Source organism: Sphaerodactylus townsendi, linkage group LG04 (assembly GCF_021028975.2).
Source record: "Sphaerodactylus townsendi isolate TG3544 linkage group LG04, MPM_Stown_v2.3, whole genome shotgun sequence".
Classification (NCBI taxonomy): Eukaryota; Metazoa; Chordata; class Lepidosauria; order Squamata; family Sphaerodactylidae; genus Sphaerodactylus; species Sphaerodactylus townsendi.
This window is the reverse complement of record NC_059428.1, coordinates 14,165,614-14,183,965: the sequence shown is the minus strand read 5'-3', so window position 1 is coordinate 14,183,965 and position 18,352 is coordinate 14,165,614. Positions and strand designations below refer to the sequence as shown.

At 46.8% G+C, this 18,352-nt stretch overlaps 1 protein-coding gene across 3 annotated transcripts in view; it reads right to left on the bottom strand.

Annotated features, from left to right (window-relative positions):
* The window catches only part of CCDC81 (coiled-coil domain containing 81), a 38,274-nt gene that overhangs the window by 18,888 nt on the left and 1,034 nt on the right, over positions 1–18,352 (bottom strand). For 2 of the 3 annotated variants that reach the window (XR_007244249.1, XM_048493262.1), the window contains exons 2-8: positions 15,723–15,784; positions 12,830–12,986; positions 9,617–9,873; positions 8,968–9,047; positions 7,885–7,976; positions 4,527–4,641; positions 266–374 (exon numbers count right to left, since the gene is read on the bottom strand). Coding sequence is in view for 2 of the 3 variants with exons in the window: in XM_048493262.1 (XP_048349219.1) it covers positions 266–374; positions 4,527–4,641; positions 7,885–7,976; positions 8,968–9,047; positions 9,617–9,873; positions 12,830–12,986; positions 15,723–15,784 (872 nt within the window). In the remaining variant the exon portion in view is untranslated. Of the gene's footprint in view, positions 1–265; positions 375–4,526; positions 4,642–7,884; positions 7,977–8,967; positions 9,048–9,616; positions 9,874–12,829; positions 12,987–14,301; positions 14,459–15,722; positions 15,785–18,352 lie in introns of all 3 variants that reach the window. The other variant, XM_048493263.1, reaches the window with a different exon arrangement.

Genomic DNA, 18,352 nt, shown 5'->3' with positions numbered 1-18,352 from the left:
CATATAACAAACTTAAACATGTATTTATGGATCTCACATCAACTGAAGAATAATTGAAAAACTCCTATCTTATGTTGGTCTTCTGTCTTCTTTATCATATCTAAATGTGCTTTCTTCTATTCTCTCTGCACTTTTATCCACAAATTATTATCTTAACGACTTCCCCTCCATGGGCTGCCTGCCATCCAGCGGAACGGTCACCCCTGCAGCCACCATTATTCCCACATAAGTTGCTGGAAAATGAAAAAGAGCTACATAGTTATACCTGTCCTGCCCTACCATGATCTTGGCAAAGCGAGGAGGGAATCCGAGGTTGGAAGGCAGGAACGTGGGCTTCTTGTTCTGGCTTTAAATCGGAAACGGGTTCTGCTGTCCTAGAAAACAAAAAATGTGACCAGTGTGAGCGTATGGACCTCTAAAATAGTTTTAAGATAGTCTGACCTGGTGACACATTGGCAGAGAAAACAGCTGCTAAAGCTGCTGATTGGCTGGGAGCTAGGGGTGGCCGTTCTGGGTTGGGAAATAACTGGATAGTTTTGGGGCAGAGCCTGAGAGTGGGTTTGGGAATGAGAAGGCGGACCTTAATCTGGAGAGCCAGGTTTGTTCCCCCTCTCCTCTACACGAAACCTGCTGGGAGACCTTGGACTAGTCACAGTTCTCTCAGGACTCTCTCAGCCCCACGTACCTCACAAGGTACCTGTTGTGGAGGGAGGAAGAGAAAGGAGCTTGTAAGCCACTTTGAGACTCCTCACGATTGAGAAAAGCGGGGTATAAATTCAAACTCTCCTCTCTCTTCCAAGTGAACTGAATAATATCACCTGGTTACAAGTTGTAACAGCCGGAGATCTCCAGTCACCAACTGGAGATTGGTAACCCTACTGGGGGCTATCCATCGGAGAAAGACAGGCACCTTTCTCTCCTATGAGAACAGGAAGAAACCAGAGGTGGGATCCAAAAATTTTAGTAACAGGTTCCCATGGTGGTGGGATTCAAACTGTGGCGTAGCGCCAATGGGGCTGGGCGGGGCACGAGGGGGGCGGGGCATTCCTGGGTGGGGCTGTGGCAAGGACGCAGCTGCTGCGCCGGTCCTTGGGCGGGAAATGAATGCAGGCAGGCCGCCACGCTCGCCGGTGCACCTCCTGCTAGACTGCTTCAAGTTCTGCGCGCTACTGCTGAGAGGAGGGGCGTAACTAAGGCAAAAATCACGTGGCAAAATCACCAATTAGTAACCCCTTCTCGGCACACACAAATAATTAGTAACCTACTCTCGGGAACCTGTGAGAACCTGCTGGATCCCACCTCTGGAAGAAACTTGGGCTAACTACTAAAACAATGCAGATTTTATGATGGGGACATGGACAGGTGGGCAGAGATGGTGAAAGGTGGATGCCCAGAGTTTAGCAGAGGAACACGTACTTGGCACAGAAAAGGTCTCAGTTTCAATTTCTAGCCCAGGCAACCCCAGCCGTTTTGATCCCGCAGACACCTTTGGAATTATGATTCAGTGTGGTAGACAACTGGTAGCCACAGCCACAAAATGGTTGTTATGTAGGGAAGCTGTGGTAGTTTGCCATTGCCTTCCTCTGCAGACTCTTCCTTGGGGTTCTCCCCACCAAGCGCCTAGCTTTCAAGATCTGATGAGCTCAGAGTATGCCTCACCATTCCACATCCTGAGTCTAGTTGGAATTATACATCATTATTTCTGAGAACTTTTCCTGATGTTTCATTCCTCTTTCTCTTGTAACTGAAAGCACCTTTCCAGGAGATATTGACCTATCTCCCCCTGACCCATTTTCCCTCTGAAAACCACCACCTGCAAGTTGCTTTTACTTTCATTGGGAAAAGAGATTTTTAGCAAGCAAAGGAAAAGGAGAAAAGATACTGGCACAATTATTGCAAGAGCAACATCAGCTCTGGTGCCCAGTCGTCCAAAAGAAACTTGACTCCATGATACAACGTTGGGTCTCTCATCACTCGGGGAGGCCAAAGACGCATAAGGAGATCATTTCAATACAGAGAACGCCAAGTGATCAGCGCCAGTAATTGTATCTCCTAGTCTATCTTTGCCTGTCTATAGTGGATGCCATTCGGATGGGCTTCCTTTCAAATGAGGAAGCCTCGAATTTAACTCGGAATTGTCCCCATGGGTCCATCTCCTCCAGTTTCCCCTTCGTCTTACACAAAGGGACCCTTCCAATCAGAATAGAAGGCACTCCTCCATGCCTCTTTATATGCAACTCAGTTTTCTAGCCGCGTATGTCAGTCAGCACACTCCAAGAGGATAATGGCTGGTGTCCCATGCATCCCCAGCTAAGCCCTTAAAACATTTAAAAACTCATTTAGCAGAGAGGACGGTGACAGCTACTTGTCATCCGGAGGCAGGATCAAGTTCACTTGAATGGAGAACAAGAATTCCGCACCACACAAATACAACCAGAGACCAAAAAGAGCAACTGATACAAGAATGGACAATTGCAGGTCAACCACAAAATTCAGAACTGAAAGACGTGGGAAGGGCATTGCCCAAGAAACAATAGAGGAAATCTCAAAAGAAATAAGGAAAAGAAGACAAAACGAGGAGGAGATGCGACAGTTTGCACACAAAACGGAGAAGATGAAAATAATTTCTGCAAATCTGAATGGCCTAAACTCACCCTCTAAGTGCACAAGAATTTTTAAGCATTTTAAAAAGAAAAAAAATGTGTGTACAAGAAACTCATATTTAATAAGAACATGAACATATATTGGCATGTAAAAAGCTAGGGGTATGTGTATGTATCTTCTGCTCAAAATTGTGAAAAGAAGTTGCCAAATCTATATCTATCTATGCACGTATCTATATATAAGTAATTTGAGCTTGGAAGTATTTTGAGAATTAAAAGATCAGAAAAACAGATAAGATATTTGGTACTGAAGATCATTTTGCAGAAGGGCAAACACGTACATTGGCATCAATGTATGCTTCCTATTATGCAAAAGCTGTGTGTGTGTGAGGGGGGGTTAAAGCATTTTTTTCAAGTAGTAATAGATTTCAAGGAAGCAATATTAGATTAGATTTCAAGTATTATTAGATTTTGATCTTTGGAAATACGAATGGAGTTTTAGACCTGAAAAGGACAAATCTAAAAATGTTGAAAAGGGCAAACTCCCTAAAATTTATTTCAGTACATGGAAATGTTACAGCTAAAGAATGCCTGGAGGATATTACATCTACTTCACACGTGTTTCAGACAGACATCACTCTTATACAAGAATTGTACTGTGCTGGATTTCAAAAGCATTAATTACAGGTGTAGAAAAAGTAAAAAATCCTGACAAGGACCTCAGCAGATAATCCAATTGAACGAAATTGGAAAATGGGGGGATGGTAAAAAGAAGGCGGAGAATCATGATTTAGCCAAGAAGGACCCCTTCTTTGGCCTCCAGAGATGTATCAACTGTAACTCAATGAACAGGGTTTGACAGACCATTGATCTGTTAAGAAGCCACAGCAGTACTGCTTAGCACTATCACCACCCCCAAAAAACTACTGGTGTGAAGGAATGAACCAGTAGCACAAGGGGATTGGGTCTTCAGTTCTGCTCAAATGTTGTTTTGCAATATTCCTTCACCTAGGGTGGGAAAGTGTCACGTCAGCTGCATCTAAGTGGTTGTAGGGGCTAAATAATGCTTCTGTGACAGCTAAACTTGAGCAGTATCGAAAAAATTCGGGAAAATTCTGATTCAGATTGATTTGGCTATAAAATTATCTATATGACTGAATTAGCAGAATCCCCTTGGGGGGCTTGGATGTAAAGGGACCCTCTGGGGGTCCACCAGGGCCAGGGCTTTTACGCCTCCACCAGGGCCAGGGCTTTTATGGCCCTGGCCCCTGCCTGGTGGAATGCTCTCCCTCCAGCTGTCCGGGCCCTGCGGGACCTTAATGAGTTCCGCAGGGCCTGTAAGACTGAGCTATTCCACCGGGCCTTTGGGGAGACCAGCTGCTGATGTGGGTGCCCAAAATATTCTGAGAAACACTCTGAGACCCACTGTCCCTCTTTCTAAGAAGAGTTTTAATAGCTGGATGCCATCTATTTTAAATCTGAATTAGTTTTGATAATTGAATGCTGCATTTTAAGTCTTAATTTAATTTTGTATTTCGTTTTTATGGTTTGTTGATGTTGTACACCGCCCTGAGCCCTTCGGGGGAGGGCGGTATAAAAATGAAATAATAAACAAACAAACAAACAAACACTCATGAATCCATTTGAATGCCCGAATCGCAATTTGAATTCGGGCATTCAAATGGATTCGGTTCGGCTTGCATTCGGGGAGCTTGAATTTGGCCTGAATACAAGCCGAATTTGCCTAATTGGGCAATTCGGCTGTTTTGGCAATTCGGCTGTTTTGGCAATTCGGCCATGACCAACCTTCCACAAAGTCAATCACACCATGAAGCTCTCCACTGCCTCCTGAGGACCTGAGATGGATCACATGGGGTTAGACTAGGAAAAGGTTTACAGATGCCCTCAAAGGCACAGTCTCACCTCGGAGGGGATGTTTTGCCAAGGTTCTTCTCAAGCTCGTCTGTCAAACTGACCCCTGCCACTTTGGCTGGGGAAAGGGCTTGGCGGCAGAGGAGGCGCTTCGGTGAAAGGTTTTCTGTACAAAATAGAGAATAGGTTTTGTGAGAAATCCTCAAGGGAAGAGCAACCAATCAAGAGTTTTTGTCTAGCCCAGGGGTAGGGAACCTTTAACACTCAAAGAGCCATTTGGACCCGTTTTCCACAGGAAAAGAAAACACTTGGAGCCGCAAATAATTTTCGACATTTAAAATAAAGATAACACTGTATATATTGGGTTTTTTTTACCTTTTACTCCACTCATTCTAAAATGGATCGCCGCCCTGCCTTCGGCGGCCCCTACTGTGACGGCTTGCTTTGCCCCGCCAGCCCCCTCATAAACGCTCCACCCACCCCGGCTCACTTGCCATAAACACCTGCTTGGCTTGCCAGCCGACTCACTTGCCACGCCCGCTTACCTGCTTGCCCTGCCATACTCCTTGCCGCCAGCTTACCTGCTTGCCCTGCCAGCCAGCTCCTTGCCCGTAGCTTACCTGCTTGCCCCCGATCACTTGCCCGCCAGCTTACCGCCAGCACTTGCCCCTGATCACTTGCCAGCCAGCTTACCTGCTTGCCCTGCCGCCCGTACTTGCCAGCCAGCTTACCTGTCTCATGCCTTGCCAGCCGCTCCATTGCCGGCTTACCTGTACCTTGCCCAGCTCCTTAACTGCTTTGCCTTGGCTCAACGCCGTAACCAACTGCTTGCCCTGCCGCGGCTCAACGCCAGCTTACCTGCTTGCCCGTGCCCCTGTCCGGCTCGCGCCAGCCAGCTTACCTGCTTTTATTGCCCCGATCCTTGCCGCTCGGCACCTGCTTGCCCTGATCACTTGCCGTAAACATAGCGCTGCCGGCCGGCTCGCGCCCATTTCCATCCACCCTTACCTGCTTGCCACCTTGCCAGCCAGCTCGCGCCGCCCGGCTTCCACCTGCTTGCCTTGCCCCACTTGCCGTAACACCTGCCTTGCCCTGCCTTCCGCTCACTTGCCTGCTTACCTGCTTGCCTTACCCACCACATACCTGCTTGCCTGCCGCCCGGCTCACTTGCCCGCCAGCTTACCTGCTTTTCGCCCGGCTCACTTGCCGCCATATACCGCTTGCCCTGCCCATGCCTTCACATGCCGTAAACACCTGCTTCCGGCCTGCCCGCCATGCTCACTTGCCAGCCAGCTTACCTGTTTGCCTTGCCCCGCTCACTTGCCGTACATTACCTGTGCCCTGCCAGGCCAGACCTCTTGCCGGCCGACACCTGCTTGCCCTGCCTGCCCGCTCGCTTGCCGACACCTTGCCCTGCCCGGCTCACTTGCGTACCTGCGCCTGCCGACCGGCTCGCTTGCCCGCCAGCTTACCTGCTTGCCCTGCCGACTCCTTGTAGCCATTACCTTAACGCCCGGCTCCACTGTGCCCACCTGTACCTGTCTTCCGGCCGACTCTTGGCGCTTATTTCGCCATTACGACTCATATGCCCCATCGCCGGCTTACCTGCTTTGCCTTGCCCGACTCATATCTGCCATTTCGACGCTGTCACTTGTCACCCACCCATATTTCGGCGATTAAGCCCGTATTGCCGTGGCTGATTCGGCGCGCCTCGACACCCGATCGTATCGCCTTCATCCCCATATTTCGACTCTGTTTTCATTTCATTATATCGTTGCTGGTTTCTGGACTTGCCGGATCAACGGATATCGATCGGTCGGGTTCCGATTGGTCTAATATCAAATTAGCTCAAAGTTGTGAGGACAATCACCGAACGCGATGCCCTATTGATTGAAGGCGTTCTGGGATGGGGATTGAGATCTGGTGATTGGAATTAACGAGACGGAAGGACGTGGATGCTTTCCCCATGCCTCTGTCTGGATCATCCTGTACTACGTATCTAAAACAGCGCGCTTAATCGGCTGATGATGTCAGATGATTACATAGGCTCAAAGAAGAACTGAGAGTTAGCAATGATATTCTTTACTGAAGCTCTATGCAGGAATTTTGGCCCACAGGAATCCCACACACACTAATATATTCTAGTCTTTATGATCACAATAACCTGCTGATCTTCACCTTGCCCAGTTGCACAAAGACTGAACGCACCTCTCAGATTTAGAACAGAAAGCAAAAAGGTACGTTCAGCTATTGGAAATTCAGGAATTGCTCTGATAAATATATATGTTCTACAAAAGTATTGACTGCTAGGATTGCCAAGCACCGAGGAGTGGCTGGGGATCTCCCCACTACTGCAACGGATCCCCAGGCGACACCTGGAGAAAATGACTGTTTTGGGAAGTGGACTCTGCCGAAGAGAAGGAAATCCCTATAGAGAAGAAGCTGAAGGTCACAACATTCCTCCGTACTGATGGATCCTATTTTCAGTTTCCTTCCTAGATCTGGTTGAAGAGGCTTTTTGGAATCCCTGGGGACACATCCCAGAAAAACAGGATTGCCAATCTCCAAGGGGCACCTGGGGATTTCCCCACTACTACGACTGATATCCAGATGACAGAAATCTGTCCTCCTAGAAAAAATGGCTGCTTTGGAAAATGGACTCTATGGCCTTATATTCTGCTGAGGTCCCTTCCCTCTCTAAATCCCGCCCTCCCTCAGCTCCACCCCTAAAATTCCCATTTATTTATTTATTTATTTGTTTGTTTGTTTGTTTGTTTGTTTATTATATTTATTTATATACCGCCCTATCCTCTGAGGGCTCTGGGAAGTGAACATCAAATTAATATTACATAAGCAATATATAATTAATATAAATAACATCATTAAAAGCATAAAATTACAGCGTTCTACAAAAACCACTCTGCGTCCAGTATTAAAACTATAAATAAAACCCCTCCCAGAGAGGGGGACGGTAGATCCAGGTGTCACAGCTCCCAGAATGCTAAAAATGGAGAGGCAAAGAGGGCGCTCACCATCAATGGCTGGCCTCCCCAAAAGCTCTCCAAGATCCCGCAGGGCCCAGACAGTTGGAGGAAGAGTGTTCCACCAGGCAGGGGACAGGGCCGTAAAAGCCCTGGCCCGGGTGGAGGCCAGCCGTATCATTGAGGGGCTGGGAACCACCAGTAAATTGGCCTCTGCCGAACGCAGAGGCCGTGTAGGGACATATGGGGTAAGGCAGTCCCGAAGCTACGAGGGCCCCAGGCCATGCAAGGCCTTAAAGGTTAATACCATGTATTTCCCAACACACAGCTGGCAGCCCTACAGAAAAACCACTGATACAGGCCTACTTTTACCGCCCACTGATTACAGAACCACCAAAGAGCTTATGAAAACACAACTCCTGCATTACCTTTTTTGCTGTTCTCTTTATCTGTCCGCTCCTTTTCTTTGCTGGGCTTCTCGCCTTCTTCAGCAATCTTTTCCATCTCCTTCATCTCCATCCTGCCCCCAAAATAAACAAGGCAGAAATACTGAATGGCCTTTCATACAACACTGGAGACCGTGGAGCGACAGGGGGGCTGCCTTCAAAAATGGTTCAGCTGAATCCAAAATGCAGCGACCAACTCTGCCCTGAAAGCTGTGCACTAGGTACCCAAGAACAGGTGTTTCCCTTTAAGGTCTTATATGGTTTATGACATCCCAAATCAATACAGACTGTACTGTCGAACGCTTTCACGGCCAGATTCAACTGGTTGTGGTGGGTTTTCTAGGCTGTGTGGCCGGGGTCTGGTGGATCTTGTGGATCTTCCTAACATTTCGCTTGCATCTGTGGCTGGCATCTTCAGAGGTGTATCACAGTGGACACAGCGTGTAACAGACTTCCCTCTGTGACACACCTCTGAAGATGCCAGCCACAGATGCTGGCGAAACGTTAGGAACAAGATCCACCAGACCACGGCCACACTGCCCGGAAAACCCACCACAACCAATACAGACTGTTTTTTCATGTATTTGTTTACTGCTGCTGAAAGGACACTGTATGTGCAGAAATGGAAAGAATAAAAAATCCCAACAAAGGAAGATCAGATACAGAAAGCCAGATCATTCAGTAACAGCAAAATTAATGGGGCAGTTCCATTAAAGGGACAGTAATACGGAGAAATTTGCAGAAAACTGGAAGCCTTTTGCAGACTATCTATTGAAAAAATACAGTAGAAGAGAACGAATTGAAGGATCTGGGATTTAAAAGAAAACAGCAGATTTAAATCAAATTTATATAATTAATTAAAGATTTGCATTTTCCTGCATTTTTAATAGCTTGAGGGGCTTTTTTTGCTGTATATTTGTCATTTTAAGCTGCCTCGAATACGGCCTTGACGAGGCAGCCTAGAAATATTTTAAATAAATAAGATCCTGGCCGTATACACAACAGTTAACGCTTGCCCTTTTCCCACCATGCGAGAGATTCAAGCAATCTGACAAACACACTCACCTTGGAAACATGATGACATTTCGGGGAAACGGAACTGAAGCCTCCCTGCTCGATACCACCGAATCTCCCGTCCCTGGCCTCTACATGCAGAAAAAAAACACAAATCTCTTAGTGTGTATTCACTTACGGTGTTCACCCCTACAAAATTGTGGATAGTTTAGAGGACTTTAGAAGGAAATCTGACCAATCTATGGAGGAGAGGTTCTCCAACAGACTTTAGCCACCACGGCAAATCGTTCGGAGGTAGTGCCAGTATATTTTCAAATGGCAGAAGTTGAGCAGTCATTTAGCCCCCATGCCTTTCTTCTAGGCTTTCCAGATGCATCTGGTTGGTCTCTGTGTGAAACTGAGCAAATTGACTTTGGTGTGATCTGGCAAGACACCTTGCCTATGAGAGCCAGCGGGGTGTAGTGGTTCAAAGCAGGTGGATTTTAATCTGGAGAACCGAGTTTGATTCCCCACTCCTCCAACCTGAGTGGCGGAGGCTTATCTGGTGAACCAGATGTGTTTCCACACTCTTACATTCCTCTAAACACTTTACATTCCTCTAAACTCTAAACACTTTTATATGGTATATAAAACTTTGCCATGTCAGCAGCACAGATTTTGCGGTGTTCCCACACACCCAGGAGGAAAGGCACAAACTTACGTTGGAAAGCGCTTTGAGCAAATTCCCACTCCCATCTATGGCCTGAAGGAAGTCTTTGTAGAACTTCATTTTCACTCTGTTGTCCCGGATAACGAGGACGCCGATCCCCTTGAAAGTGAACTCCACGTTCTGCTTGTTGGCGATGGAACGCGAGAAAAACAAGAGGGTTTCGCGCACACATCCTTCCACGATCTCCCTGCTGAAGAGGCTCTCCAGGGATAGCACGATGAAATTCAGCTGTACAACTGGGATATCACCTGATGTTGAGGGTGGGAGGAAAAGACAAACAGTGGGGATAAATTATTTGTCTGGGACCCAGGACCTGATAGGAACACATTATGAAGATTCCAGTCCTGATAATAGAGTCCTCAACAACTCACATTTTGGTCAATGGACACCTTCGCCCAGAGGTGGGACCCAGCAGGTTCTCACAGGTTCCCGAGAGTAGGTTACTAATTATTTGTGTGTGCCGAGAGGGGGTTACTAATGGGTGATTTTGCCACGTGATTTTTGCCTTAGTTACGCCCCTCCTCCCAGCAGTGTAGGCGTACAGAACTGGCAAGCAGCTCTAGCAGGGCGTGGTAGTTTCTCCGCGCTTCTGCGTGCGATTCTGTTTCAGCCCAAGAACCGAAGCGCGCAGTGGCTCGGCGTCCTTGCCACAGCCCCGCTGCTCCAGGAATGCCCCAGCCCGGAATGCTGCCCGCCACGCCCACGTCCTGTCCCGTCCTCCTGAACTCCCATTGGCGCTATGCCACAGTTTGAATCCCACCACCATGGGAACCTGTTACTAAAATTTTTGGATCCCACCACTGCCTTAGCCTTGTTTTCAAGCTTTTTTTTTTTTTTTTTTTTTTGACTATTTTTTTTTTTTTTTTTTTTTTTTTTTTTTTTTCTTTGGAAATGCCCAGCTCACACCTGCTTCTACCATGAAGGCAGTGAAGTGGTTAAATGGGCAAGTGTTATTGGGACAACCCCAGGTTTCCCTCCCCCAGACATGCAGCAAACTGTTCTCCCATAGGTCTTGTTCACAAGTGCAGAAGAATGAGGTGGTGGAATAGACTGCACCATCGGAGGTCATGAAGGAATGCTCCCATACATACAAAACTAGCACAGCGAGAAAAGGAAGAAGGGCGTAAAACCTCTTGTTCATGGGGTGCTAGCTTTCTGCTTGCAAGAAAGGGAATATTATGCAAAGGAACACTGCCAATCTCTTAGTGGGGCCCTGCGGTTCTCCCAGAAACGCAATTGATCTCCAAACTACAAAGGACCATTCCCCTGGAGGAAACAGCAGCTTTGGACAGGGTGGATAAAAATCAAAGATTATTTTTTAAAAATTAATTTTTTAAAAATTAAATCAGATTGCTTGATTTAAATCGGATTTTTAAAAATAGAAGGCCTTTTGAGGGGGGGAAATCTATCTAAAGGTAGTTGAAATAGTTTTCTATTTAAGATACAATATAGTCCAAAGTTTATTCATCATGAAATAAGGATTAATTTTTAATTATGTAGCATGAGATTCATGCAGTGTTTAAGTCTGTTTTGGTAAATGAATTCCTTTAAACCAGCCACAATGACATGCACTTCCAGCGGTTTCTGTAAGATTATTTTCGGCAATTTTTCCATCTAGATTAGAAGATATCATCACACATGCTTGGTTTTGCAGTTTCAAATCTGTGAATTTGTGTCTGTAGAGATAAGATGCCTCTTCTTCACAGTGAAAACGTTATAAAATAAACATACGGAGTTGCAAAGAAGACCTTAATCCCTACCTTTTAAGTGGTAAACGTTACAAGCTCCTTTCCCTTCCTTTCCCCACCTTGAGTCCTCTTATAGGAGAGAAAGGTGGGGTATAAATCCAAACTCTTCTTCTATTACAACTGATCTCCAGGCAACAGAAACCAGTTCTCTTGGAGAAAATGGCGGCTTTGGAAGGCGGACTCCATGCCATTATAATCCACTGAAGTGCCTCCCCTCTCCAAATCCCACCTCCCTCAGGCTTCACCCCAGATCTCCAGGTATTTCCCAACCTAGAGCTCAGAACCTTAGAGTCATTTTGCTAAGACCAAGCCCACTTGCCCCGCTAGATGTCTATCATGGGCTGTGGACCTTTACATTCATATTTCTGCCTACTCTTCCCCAGAGTCCTATCTTGCCGTAGTCATTATTGCCTGGCTAATGTCTCATCTTATCCTTCTCCCTATAATGCCATCAATTCAAAGATTTAAAAACTAATAGAAGCTTTGGACATGCTCAGTCTCTCAGGTATTTCTGGTATTCTCACAATTTTCAGGTGATCAGCCATCCATATCATCCACAAAACTACATACAGGAAAGCTGAGCAATGTCTAGTCCCCTGCCGCTGCTAGACGACATGGAGGAAGTCAAATGCTGGTGAGTTGCCAAGAGCAACCCCCAGGTTTTGGCCTTTCCTTCAGGTATCAGACTGATTTGGGGGAAAAAACACAGAACATTTATGGGTAGACATTCATTTTCATACTTCCACCCTGGCAAAAAGAATAAATCAAAAGCATATAAAAAGTGGCATAGGAGGTTAAGAGCTCGTGTATCCAATCTGGAGGAACCGGGTTTGATTCCCAGCTCTGCTGCCTGAGCTGTGGAGGCTTATCTGGGGAATTCAGATTAGCCTGTGCACTCCCACACATGCCAGCTGAGTGACCTTAGGCTAGTCACAGTTTCTCGGAGCTCGCTCAGCCCCACCCACCTCACAGGGTGTTTGTTGTGAGGGGGGGAAGGGCAAGGAGATTGTAAGCCCCTTTGAGTCTCCTACAGGAGAGAAAGGGGGGATATAAATCCAAACTCTTCTTCTTCTATAAAAGGTTTGCATTTGTAGGTGTTGTTGACGACACAGGTACTGGTCAGTACGTGTTCATCACTGCTTTTTCCTGACTGAGCCTGAACCATGGCAGGCTCAGAACCATTTTGTTTGGTAGAACCGAGACCACAATAAAAAAAAAAGTATCATTCCTTTTAAAAGCATTCCCACCCACTGGCTATCTTTCCAATGATCAGTCTTTGTTCTGAGATCCAGCCATTCACGCAACTCTCGGTTGCCACCCTCAGTACCCACAAACCTCAGCCCTACAAAAACAGTTTTGCCCTTGTGTGTCTCGATGGTTGCTTAGCGATTCAAAGCATGCAGATAGCCAAACGTTCGCTGCAGACTTGGTCAGAGAGGAAAGCCAGACTTCTTACCAGGAGTGTGTATGTTGTTGTACTTCAATCCATGAGTCTGCGCAAGTTTTTCAGACAGGAGGAACACAGGCCTTTGGACGAGGATGTGCTTATTGGACCTGGTGTCAAGCTTTTGCCTTAAAAAGGAGAACGTCCCCAACCCCGGTATTGAGACACCCTGGAAAAGAGGATAATGTCAGATGGGGAACCCTGTTAGTTCTGAGCAGTAAATTAAAATAGGATCCCAATGGCAGAGTGTTGGTTCCAGGTTTTGAAGGACTCTGGGCAGAAAGTCCCTGGGCAGCTAAGGTTGCCAGCGTAGTGTAGTGGTTAAGAGCAGGTGGGTTCTAAATACCTGGAGATTTTGGGGGTGTGGCCTGAAGTGGGTGTGGTTTGGGGAGTGGCGGGATTTCAATGGGGTACATAAAGTTCACCTTCAAAGCATTCATTTTCTTCAGGGAATTGATCTCTGTTGTGCACTGGGTGACTTTGAGTCAGTCGCTTTTTCAGTCTCACTTGAGAGGATAAATTGGGCCCTGGTTTGCTGCTCTGAGCTCCTTGAAGGTAGGGTGAGACTCGGGGTTTTTAAGAAGATAGTAGTAAATATGGGATCCAGATTAACAAATTGTAAAAGATTTTTAAACACTAAGAATTAATAACTCCCGCGTTATAGCAAGGAAGTTAATTCAACGAATTATGCATGGGGTAGAAAATGTTGACAGAGAGAAATTTTTCTCTCTTTCTCACAATACTAGAACCAGGGGGCATTCATTGAAAATGCTGGGGGGAAGAATTAGGACTAATAAAAGGAAACACTTCTTCACGCAACGTGTGATTGGTGTTTTGGAATATGCTGCCACAGGAGGTGGTGATGGCCACTAACCTGGATAGCTTTAAAAGGGGCTTGGACAGATTTATGGAGGAGAAGTCGATTTATGGCTACCAATCTTGATCCTCTTTGATCTGAGATTGCAAATGCCTTAACAGACCAGGTGATTGGGAGCAACAGCCGCAGAAGGCCATTGCGTTCACATCCTACATGTGAGCTCCCAAAGGCACCTGGTGGGCCACTGCGAGTAGCAGAGAGCTGGACTAGATGGACTTTGGTCTGATCCAGCTGGCTTGTTCGTATGTTCTTATGTTCTTAACGAAAATTAAAACCAATGTAATATGGTAATGCGATGACTGTAAATGGTTTCATCCATGGTATGGAGTATATGGTTGTGTTATACTTATATGTACATATTAATAAAAAATTTAAATAATAATAAAAAGCATTCCCACCCACTGGCTATCTTTCCAATGATCAGTCTTTGTTCTGAGATCCAGCCATTCACGCAACTCTCGGTTGCCACCCTCATGGCCAACAAACCTCAGCCCTACAAAAACAGTTTTGCCCTTGTGTGTCTCGATGGTTGCTTAGCGATTCAAAGCTTGCAGATAGCCAAACGTTCGCCGCAGACTCGGTCAGAGAGGAAAGCCAGACTTCTTACCGGGAGTGTGTATGTTGTTATACTTCAATCCATGAGTCTGCGCAAGTTTTTCAGACAGGAGAAACACAGGCCTTTGGACGAGGATGTGCTTATTGGACCTGGTGTCAAGCTTTTGCCTTAAAAAGGAGAACGTCCCCAACCCTGGTATTGAGACACCCTGGAAAAGATCACAATGTCAGATGGGGAACCATGTTAGTTCAGAGTAGCAAATTAAAATAGGATCCCAATGGCAGAGTGTTGGTGCCAGGTTTTGAAGGACTCTGGGCGGAAAGTCCCTGGAGGCAGCTAAAGGTTATAGCAGTAAGAGTAGTGGTTAAAATTTGGTGGGTTCTAAATACCTGGAGATTTTGGGGGTGTGGCCTGAAGTGGGCGTGGTTTGGGGAGGGGAGGGGTTTCAATGGGGTACATAAAGTTCACCTTCAAAGCATTCATTTTCTTCAGGGAATTGATCTCTGGCACTTGATGCGCACCGGGTGACCTTGAGTCAGTCGCTTTTTCAGCATCACTTGAGAGGATAAATTGGACCCTGGTTTGCTGCCCTGAGCTCCTTGAAGGTATGGTGAGACTCAGGGTTTGCTGCCCTGAGCTCCTTGAAGGTAGGGTGAGACTCAGGGTTTGCTGCTCTGAGCTCCTTGAAGGTAGGGTGAGACTCAGGGTTTGCTGCCCTGAGCTCCTTGAAGGTAGGGTGAGACTCAGGGTTTGCTGCCCTGAGCTCCTTGAAGGTAGGGTGAGACTCAGGGTTTGCTGCCCTGAGCTCCTTGAAGGTAGGGTGAGACTCAGGGTTTGCTGCCCTGAGCTCCTTGAAGGTAAGGTGAGACTCAGGGTTTGCTTCCCTGAGCTCCTTGAAGGTAGGGTGAGACTCAGGGTTTGCTGCCCTGAGCTCCTTGAAGGTAGGGTGAGACTCAGGGTTTGCTGCTCTGAGCTCCTTGAAGGTAGGGTGAGACTCAGGGTTTGCTGCTCTGAGCTCCTTGAAGGTAGGGTGAGACTCAGGGTTTGCTGCTCTGAGCTCCTTGAAGGTAGGGTGAGACTCAGGGTTTGCTGCCTAGGCTCCCTTGAAATGAGGTGCTTGAGGACGCTCAGGGTTTGCTGCTCTGAGCTCCTTGAAGGTAGGGTGAGACTCAGGGTTTGCTGCTCTGAGCTCCTTGAAGGTAGGGTGAGACTCAGGGTTTGCTGCTCTGAGCTCCTTGAAGGTAGGGTGAGACTCAGGGGCATAGCTAGGGAAAATGGAGCCCCGGGCAGACTCCGAGTTTTCCACCCCACCCCATCTGCTGGGCCTAGTGGGGCGGGGCAAGGGGGGAAGGAGGAGGGGTGTGGACCACCCAGGGGATCTATCCCAACCCCGCCCCATGGAAGCTATGCCACTGGCGAGACTTTGAAATCTAATAAATAAAAAGGCAAGCAACGGGATGCACAAGTCTCACCCTATTCATGGAGAGTTGCTTTTCAACAAACTCAGAAACGGCATTCCAAATGTTAAAGACCTCTGAAACAGAAAAGGCATTCGGGTTTTATCAAGCATTACAGAACATCTTGTTCCTGTAAAAAGAGATGGAATTACTGTCTAGGACGGTGTTATCAGGAACCACTCTCTGCCTCTCCCCACGTATCTGATATCAGACTAATATTTTAGGAAATGGGGTTGATCCACCTCAATATCTAGGGTGTTGTGGGTTTTCTGGGTTGTATGGCCGTGTTCCAGTAGCATTTTCTCCTGACGTTTCGCCTGCATCTGTGGTTGGCATCTTCAGAGGATCTGATGGTAGTAAAGCAAGTGGAGTATATATACCTGTGGAATGTTCAGGGTGAGAGATAGAACCATTTGCATGGGTTAAGTGGAATCAGCCCATCCTCTGAAGATGCCAGCCACAGTTGCAGACGAAACATCAAGGGAAAACGCTACTGGAACACGGCTATACAACCTGGAAAATCCCACAACACCCTAGCGATTCCGGCCATGAAAGCCTTCAACAATACACCTCAATATCATTTTTTAAAATTTGATTTAGGGACATCCGAGTTTCGCCGAGCAAAATTGCACCTAATGCTTCCAGGCGCGCTTATTTTCGCCCAGATTTCGTGAACCACATGATTATAGGCACCTGAGTAATAGACTGCAAGAGCTGAGCTGCTCAGACAACTGAGATTGAAAACTGAAATAAGCAAGATAAACTTTGCAAGAGATTAGGCGTGACTCAAACAAGAACAGCGTTTACAAAGAATAGTGTATATGTCTAAGAAAGGGCTCCTCGGGTTACATCAGATTCCCCATTTAGCCATGCCAGTATCGGCGTGCTTATACATGAGCTGGGTTGTCAGAGATCTACGCCAGGACACTCCTAAATATGAGCTGGGAAAACTCACAGCTCCATTTTCTCGAGAGCCAGCATGGCGTGGGGTTTGAGAGTGGCGGACTCCACTCTTAACAGGATTGGATTCGCCACTTCTCCACCTGACCAGAGGACTCTGATCTGGTGAACGGGATTTGCCTCCCCCTTCTCCACATGAAGCCTGCTGGGTGACCTTGGGCTAGTCACAGTTCTCTCAGAACTCTCTTGGCCCCACCTACCCACAAGGTGTCTGTTGTGGGGAGAGAAAGGGAAGGGGTTTGTCAACCACTTTGAGGCTCCTTACGGCTGAGAAAAGCGGGTTATAAATCCAAACTCTCCTCTTCTTCTCTCTGTTCCAGGTGAATGGATCTCTGTTGCCTGGGGATTCATTGTAATAGCAAGCAAACTACAGCCACCACCTGGAGATTGGCAACCCTATTGGGGACTATGCAGGCACCTTTCTCTCCTATCAGAACAGGAAGAAACTTGTGCTAACTGCTTAAACAGGGCTGATCTCAGTTGCCTTTATCAAGATGGGGACAAGGATACATGGGCAGAGATAGAGCAAGACCAGGACCCATGGCTTAGCAGTAAAACACACACTACTGGTTTGATTCCCCACTTCCTCACATGAGCAGTGGACTCTAATCTGGTGAGCCATGTTTGTTTCCCTGCTCTTCCACATGTAGCCTGCTGGGTGACCTTGGGCTAGTCACAGTTCTTTGGAACTCTCTCAGCCCCACCTGCCTCACAAGGTGTCTGTTGTGAGGAGAGGAAGGGAAAGGAGCTTGTCAGCCCCCTTGAGTCTCTTTACCGGAGAGAAAGGTGGGGTATAAATCCAAACTTTTCTTTAAACTCTTCTTCATTGAATTAATACGATTTGAAAGGAATTCACTTCAGTTGGATTGTGCCCAAGGCAATCAGAATTCTTTGAGGGCAAGAGCTATGTGGCAACGAGGCATTTTTCTATTGAAAAACACACACACACATAGTTATCTTACCTCTTTTGGGGAGTCGGAGGATACTGGTGAATTTTGCCCAGTGGGGCTATAAGCAGCTGGGTAGAATTTTTCAGCAGAAAAAAAGTAGTCGAGAAGGGGGTTAAAGAGCTCACCTTCATGCTAAAAGCACCCTCAAATAGCTGCATTTGGAGAAGAAGAAATAGATGCAGAAAAGAAACCCAGAGTGGGGAGGGGGATTTCTCTAAGGACCCTTACGGTGGGCCTCACATCAACGACCCTCATTATTCCTACTTTTGGAAACTGAGACCTTTAAAAAGCAAGCGTAAAGATACACTCCTTTTCACTCAACATACCTTCAAAGCATTTCATGCTGTTAAGTATCTTTCTTTATCTTTATCTTTATTAACCTTTAATAGGCATAAAGCTGTTAAGTATCATTATGGACACGATCGTGAATGCCACTTTGCAGAGCAGAAAGAGGCAGATCTCTGCCCCAAGCAGCTTCCAAACTAAATGTCCTCCAGGACTAAAAGATCATGGAGAGGCGAAGGGCTGGCAGGAAGAGCACAGGGGCTACATGGCAAATGCTATAATGCGTCTCAGAGCATCATGACCATTTATTGCCAGTTCCTTTTTCAGAGCAGGGAAGCACAGGTTTGTAGCGCTACACATCACAAGACAGTACGGAAAGTAGGCCAGTGCTTGCCAGGAAAGCCACATTATCATAGCATCGATTACCTGGAAGTCTGCCCGGGGTCGTGC